Source organism: Cariama cristata, unplaced genomic scaffold (genome assembly GCF_000690535.1).
Source record: "Cariama cristata isolate BGI_N322 unplaced genomic scaffold, ASM69053v1 scaffold24784, whole genome shotgun sequence".
Lineage (NCBI taxonomy): Eukaryota > Metazoa > Chordata > Aves > Cariamiformes > Cariamidae > Cariama > Cariama cristata.
The window spans coordinates 55,972-62,943 of NW_009613892.1; the positions used below are offsets into that span (position 1 = coordinate 55,972).

At 49.2% G+C, this 6,972-nt stretch overlaps 1 protein-coding gene across 1 annotated transcript; it reads left to right on the forward strand.

Annotated features, from left to right (window-relative positions):
- Positions 1 to 1,007: 1,007 nt before the first annotated feature.
- Positions 1,008 to 6,950, forward strand: LOC104160944 (keratin, type II cytoskeletal 5-like; the record flags this gene model as incomplete). The annotated part of the gene is made up of 9 exons (XM_009699207.1): positions 1,008 to 1,227; positions 1,309 to 1,553; positions 2,156 to 2,370; positions 4,088 to 4,148; positions 4,656 to 4,751; positions 5,050 to 5,214; positions 5,763 to 5,888; positions 6,345 to 6,565; positions 6,916 to 6,950. Coding segments are annotated over exons 1-9 (1,384 nt in total), but the record flags the coding sequence as incomplete, so codon positions are not given.
- Between the last annotated feature and the right edge of the window lie 22 nt (positions 6,951 to 6,972).

The following is a 6,972-nucleotide window of genomic DNA, read 5'->3' on the forward strand; positions in this document are numbered from 1 at the left end:
GGGGGGAAAGTGATAAAACCACCACTTCACAGGGAGCTTTCGAACCCTGAACCTGACAAGGAGATTCAAAAGAGCGATCGATCATTTCCAGGATCTTTTTAATAACTGTTTTATAAGTCTCGTAGTTCTATTTAGTGTAATTTGAAGTTATTTTGGAAAAGGGATTTACTTGCTGTTTTTGAGAGCCACGCTAAGTAATTTCTCCATTTCCCTTGCAATGAGGGGAGATGATGTTTTGGCAAAATTGCAGAAAATACTGCCAGGAGACAACTTCCACTCAGCTCATCTCTGCAAACCCGTGACCATTTAGATCCCTTTTCCAAAAGAAATCAAAAGAGCTGTGCTGATAAGTAAACCCGCCTTCAGCCCCAGCTTTCCAAAGCCACCAACAGGACACACACGCTCAGTCCCAGAGCTGGCAGCCTTGGAGAAGCCCCTATTGACGCTGCCCTGTTTGCTGCGCGACGCGTTAAACCCAAAAATTCAGCTGGCAAAAAGCTTCAGCGCAAGGAACCTCACTCAAGCGAGTGAGCCCTTGGCTCGCCAAAGGAAAACCGGCTCCCAGGGTCTCGGGAAAATCGTGTTGCATCCTGCCCCTGAGCTCAGACCTCATCGAGTCGTCCCATTCAATTCTAATTCCATGACTCAGAGCGGCAGGCTTTGGTAGAGGGGGGAGCTCCCTCACTCCGTTACTTTCTTGCCTGCAAACAATGCATTTTTCAGCGCCTCGCCGTAGCCTAGGTGTGTTTGACAAGGCAAGTTGCTGCAAGGCACGTCAAGTTCTGAATTCCCGTGCCAAGTTTTCCAAGCAGATAAAAGAGGAGGCTCCCAAGCTCTCCCATCACAGGGGTTTCTGTCTCCATTGCCCTCTGCTCTTTTCCTGCCGCGCAGCTTTTATTCACCAGCCTTTTTTTTTTTTTTTTTGCCCCCCTCTCCCGCTCTTTGCATTTCCAATTGAACAAGCCACCATGAGTCGGATCTCTTTCAGATCATCTACTGGAGGGGGCATGAGGGGCTTTAGCTCAGGCTCTGCTATCGTAGGAGGTGGCAGTGGTACCAGAAGCAGTTTTAGCTCCGTCTCTGTCTCCAGAGTTGGAGGAGGAAGAGCCGGAGGTGGAGGAGGCTTTGGAGCTGGTGGTGGTTTCGGCAGCAGAAGTCTCTATAACCTAGGTGGAAGCAAAAGAATTTCCTACAGCTCGGTCGGTGGAGGTCTACGGAGTGGAGCCGGTGGTGGATACGGCTTTGGTGGAGGAGCTGGCTTTGGTCTTGGCTATGGTGGTGGAGCAGGCGCTGGTTTTGGCTTAGGAGGAGTTGGTGGTGGTGGCGGCTATGGGCTGGGCAGTGGATTTGGGCTGGGAGGTCCCGGATTTGGTGGTCGAGGTGGCCCCGGGTTCCCTGTTTGCCCACCTGGTGGCATCCACGAAGTGACTGTCAACCAGAGCCTCCTGGCACCCCTCAAGCTGGATATTGACCCGGAAATCCAGAAGGTGCGAACACAGGAGCGGGAGCAGATCAAGACCCTCAACAACAAATTCGCCTCCTTCATCGACAAGGTGAGAGTTTGGTCTTAAACATCCAACCATGCATATTATCAGTTGCCTCGGGGGAAAAACTACAGGAGAAAACTTCGTTTGGATTTAGGAGCTTGCCTGAACTAACCCCAGCCAACAAACAGATGGGTTTGGCTGAAAACTAAGAACTGTCTTATATTTCCTCTTCACAAGGATGAGTTTTTCAGCACCTTATTTTATTGAAAAAATAAATCCCCTTCCTCCCTGTAAAAAACATCGCGGGAGGGGGCTGGACAAATCTTCTACTGGTTGTAAAATGGCAAAGCTCTACACAACTCAATGGAATAACAGCAGTTTAAACCAGGAAGGTGGGCTGAGCATCTACTGGGGGGAGAAACACCTCGAGTTGCAAATAAAGGTGTTTGGCCTGCTTAACAGTTCTAGAAAAATCTCGCTAAACATCTTAGCCGCTTCTGATACTTTTGAGAATCTGGTGTCCTAAATTAGGAAGATCCTAATAATTTCCCCCTGACTGCCCTAGCATCTCTTGACCTTTTCTTTCCGTGTTGAATGATCCCTCCTTTTCCCAGCAGCGGGCTTTTTTTTTAACACATTGTTCACATGGGCTTTTTTTTTCTCCCCAGGTGCGCTTTTTGGAGCAGCAGAACAAAGTGCTGGAGACCAAGTGGACTCTCCTCCAAGAGCAAGGTCACACAGTCACCAGGAAATCCCTGGAGCCCCTTTTTGAAGCCTACATCAACAACCTCAGACGGCAGCTAGACAGTCTTATGGGAGAGAGGGGACGGCTGGACTCTGAATTGAGGAACATGCAGGACATGGTGGAAGACTTTAAGAACAAGTAAGAAATCGTGCTCCGTAGCATAAACGATTAGCAGACGGGAAAATCAGGCCAGGCGGTTCATGCTGGCTGGTGCACACTTTGTGCTTGCGCTGGGTTCCTCTTCCAGTTTGCCAAATGAACGTATAAAAGCAAAACTTGGGTCTCAGAATTACTTCTAGTTATGTCAGATTTCTTATGTGCAGGATCAGCGTTTAGCACAGAATTCACGCGCCCGTGGGAAGTTGCTCCAGTGTAACGGAGGTCACGGTCTGATCCCTCGACTCTCCCAAAATAATACACCCAGAGACAGAAAAACGCATAACTGATGAGTATAATGAACATGCAAAAAGGGAACGAAACATAGCTATGAAGTGCCAGCTCCAAATTCCTCCATTTCTCTTTTTGCAAGGGAAATCCCAGCCTTTCCAGAGGGTCCCGGCAACCTGCGTGCGCTTGGCCTCGCTCGGCTCCGATCATGCAAAAGTTGCTCAGCTCTTTAGTCTGACGATTGCCAAAGAAAACGATTTCCCTTGGGAGGCAATTAATCCCATCCTGAGATAAGGTGTCCAGTGGACGTGGGATGAATCATTTTAAGGACACGCCTGTCGGTGTCTGCTGACTATAAGGGACATTTATGTGGTTTTTTTTTAAGGCGAGGCCGTTCATTTTTATTTGGCTGTAGTCTGGTGAGAACAATCTCTCCCTTATTGAACCAGATCTGGCCAAGTGCCTATTTGAGACAAACACCCTGGAGGCCTGAAATATGTTTATATTAGATAGTGAAGCATGCAAAGAGACAGATTTTTTTGGGGGGTGGGATGGGGAGACGGCAATTAAGAGCTGACAAGATGGACTGACACAGCTTCTGGTTGTACATGGGTGCATTTCAGGTCTCGATACGTATTATCGGCTTTTAGAAATACTGATCAGGCCAAAAATGTCAAATGATATTGTCTGGATTTTGGAGCTACTGCCTGGGGAAAAGAACACATTTTATTTCAAGTCTAGAGTTGGTTCCCTGTCCACTGGCTAATTTCCACTTCTTCCCATGTCCGCTCGGAGATCCATCTCAGGGATATCTCTGCCAATATTAGTTGGAGGACTGGCACGAACCTGCCTTTAAAATCCAGGTCTTTGCCTCAAGAGCCTACATGTTTTGCCTACTTTCCAGCTAAGCCCTGCCTTGATTATCTGATGACAGGATGTTGCTCAGAGCCATAAAAAGTTCCGCAGAAACATAATCTGAGGCATAACGACGTGCTCTTGCACAACTTTTTTTCTTTTTAATTAGATGCTGCAGCGGGTTATTCAGAGCCATTAGCATCATCAAAATATCAAATATCAAATAGTTACATTATTATGTATTTGTAGGCATTGCAATGAAGCTTTGTTGAAATCCTTTTGCATAACTTTGCTTTGGGCAAAGGTCACCAAGAATACCTGCTCCTGCTTCCTACCGAAATGGGCTCTGAATCTGCACACATTTATGTATGAGCTTGACTTTAAGGGCAGTGATTAAAAAAATCTGTTAATTTTAGCTGGGACAACTCACACGATGGAGTCTTGCAGGTTCAGAGTCACTAATCATTTGCTTTGCATCTGCTCTGGACTGCAAACAGGTGGGGAGTAAGGAGTATCACCGTGAGCCACAACTCATGATTTGGGACTGGAGTGGTCCCATGCTGGCTTTGCTCTTCATTTCCACCAAAACCCTCTCACTCTTTTATCCTAACAGATATGAAGATGAGATCAACCGGCGTACCGGTGCAGAGAACGAGTTTGTGGTCCTCAAGAAGGTGAGGGAACTGGGAGTCATGGGACGGACAATGAAATGAACTCGACATGCACAGAGTTCAAGCAAAGCTGATGGGAGCTGGGGTCCTCCAACCTCACGGTTGGGTCAGGCCATGATGTTGGCATATCTAGGAGCAAGTATGGGCTGGGTCCTCCTGAGGGCACGAATGGGCATAACCTTCTCCACGCCGATGGAGCTGCCCTGTTTTCTGAAGACAGCTCCTCTGGTTACAGTTGCAAACCATCTGGCCTCTTGTGGCTCAGTTCAACTCTGTCTCTTGTCATATCCCCACGAGTCAGAGCTTTGCCTTCTGCCCAAGAAACTCGCTCTGGCTCACAGTAAATGTCCAACATTACATCAAAAAAACCCCCAACCAACCTCGATCATAGCAATATTAAAACAAGCATAAAGAATAACAGACCTGGAGGCAGACAGATGGTCCCACCGGTGTCCTGAAGCCCCTTTGGCTTGTGGTTTCATCAGAAGTCTTTGGTTTTCTTTTCTTTAGGATGTGGATGGCGCTTATATGAACAAGGTCGAGCTGCAGGCCAAAGCAGACGCGCTGGCAGATGAAATTAACTTCCTGAGAGCTCTCTACGAAGCGGTAAGCAATCCGCCCTCCCCGCGATTGCATCCTCCACAGCTCCCTGCCGTACTCTTCTCCATGCCCTGGAGCTCCGGCCACCATGCTCAGTGCTGTACAGCAGTAAAAGAGAAGGTGGTCACTGCCTTTTTGAAATTATAATGCAGGCATAAGATAGAAAAGGGTAGATAGTTAGAGACAGAGCAGGAGTAAATGCAAGAAAATGGCACGGCGGAGAGGGCTCCCAAGCCACTTCTTGTCTGCACGGCTTCCACCCCAGATACCAGACCGTTAACTTCATTTTTTGCATCTTCTGCAGGAATTGTCCCAGATGCAGCAGCAAGTATCCGACACCTCCGTGGTCCTGTCCATGGACAACAACCGTAACTTGGACCTCAACAGCATCATCGCAGAGGTTAAAGCGCAGTACGAGGACATCGCGAACCGGAGCCGGGCAGAAGCTGAGGCTTGGTATCAAAATAAGGTGAGTAACTAACTAGAACGACAGACCGCTTTCTGTAATTCATGGGACATCACAGTAGCTGGTGGGAGGCAGGACTAACAGAGGAAGGATCACAGCAGTACACCAGAAATGAATTTATCTTTCTGTGCATGTTGCAATTGGCTCTTGCGTACAGATCCCCACTGCGCGCTTCTGGACCGCTACACTTGACCAGCCTTACATTGCTTGCGGTGAAACCAAGGGACAAGATGCTTAGATGCCTTTACCTTGGCCTCACAAAGAGTCACTGATGGATTTGGCCTTAAAAACAGAGCACTCCTCTTTCCCTTCCAGGTTTTTACTAGTAGGCGACAACCCATAGGTGCTCTATGCAATACAATAGCCATCTTCTTGGCATAGCTTGATATCTAAGGGCAAATGTGGTTATTCTAGGGGCAGGTTGCTCACAGGAATGTTGTCCCCCACCCCTTAACTTGCATCCAGATCTGCACTTTGTACCCCAAAGTCCCCTCACCCTTCCCTGAGCCCCAGGGTGCCTAACCAGCGCTCTCCTCCTTTCTGCGTACCAGTACGAGGAACTCCAGGTCTCTGCCGGGCGGCACGGTGACGACCTGCGTAACACCAAGATAGAAATTTCAGAGATCAACCGCGTGGTCCAGAGGCTGCGGAACGAGATCGAGAGCGTGAAGAAACAGGTAGGAGGGGGATGCTGCTGCATGGTGGAGGGCAGGTAGGAGGTGATGGTGGTCAGGCGTGGCAGAAAGAGCCAGCTCCTGGCTTTGGAGCAGGGCTGGAAGGCCAGGCTTTCCCTCTGGCATTAAAAAAGGCATGGCCATCACTGTCTTTGCCCACCAGAGAAGGTCCCTCAGTGCAAGGATGTGCTGCGATAGCCGCTCTCTTGCTGGGGAAGTAAATTGTGAGCTACTAGGCTACCCCAGCAAAGCCAAGAGATGCAGCTGTCTCTCCTTTTCTTTGGGGACAAGATTGGGGCTGCAGCTCCCCAGTCACCCACCCTACGACACCTTCCTAATGGCCCATCAGGAGCTCTCGGTGCCATCCTGGGAGCCAGCAGCCAGTACCTACAATATCATAACAATACTCAGGAGAGAAGTTTGGGGTAGCCCAAGTTAAACAACGATCTGTTTTTCCAGTGTGCCAACCTCCAAGCAGCCATTGCCGAGGCGGAGGAGCGCGGGGAGCTGGCCCTCAAGGATGCCAAAGCCAAACTGGCCGAGCTGGAAGATGCTCTGCAGAAAGCCAAGGCTGACCTGGCCCGGCAGCTCCGTGAGTACCAGGAGCTCATGAACGTCAAGCTGGCCCTGGACATCGAGATCGCGACCTACAGGAAGCTGCTGGAGGGAGAGGAGAGCAGGTGAGGACAAACAGGTGGACCCGTTGTGTGCTGCTCTTCAGAGCAGGGTGCATCTCCTTGGGATCAAAGAGACAGCTCACCCTAAGGGGCTGGAGCACCAAGTGATGTAAAACAAGGGCAGAGAGAGGGATATTTTAACTTGTGAGCTTTACAGGAAAAGATTCGTTTCTCCAGCTCTTGGTAACTGATGCAGTAATAAAAATGAGCATTGTCACCTTTCAGCGGTGATACAGACATACCTCACCAGAGGACAGACCCTACTGAAGGCCGTGAAAGTCTAACTAGGTGGTCCCAGTGTGATATCTTGTCTGTACTTTGGCGTTATTGCTTATTTTCCCCTTTCCCAACAGGCTTGCCGGAGAGGGAGTTGGAGCCGTGAGCGTCTGTAAGTATCTCCCCCCCCATTC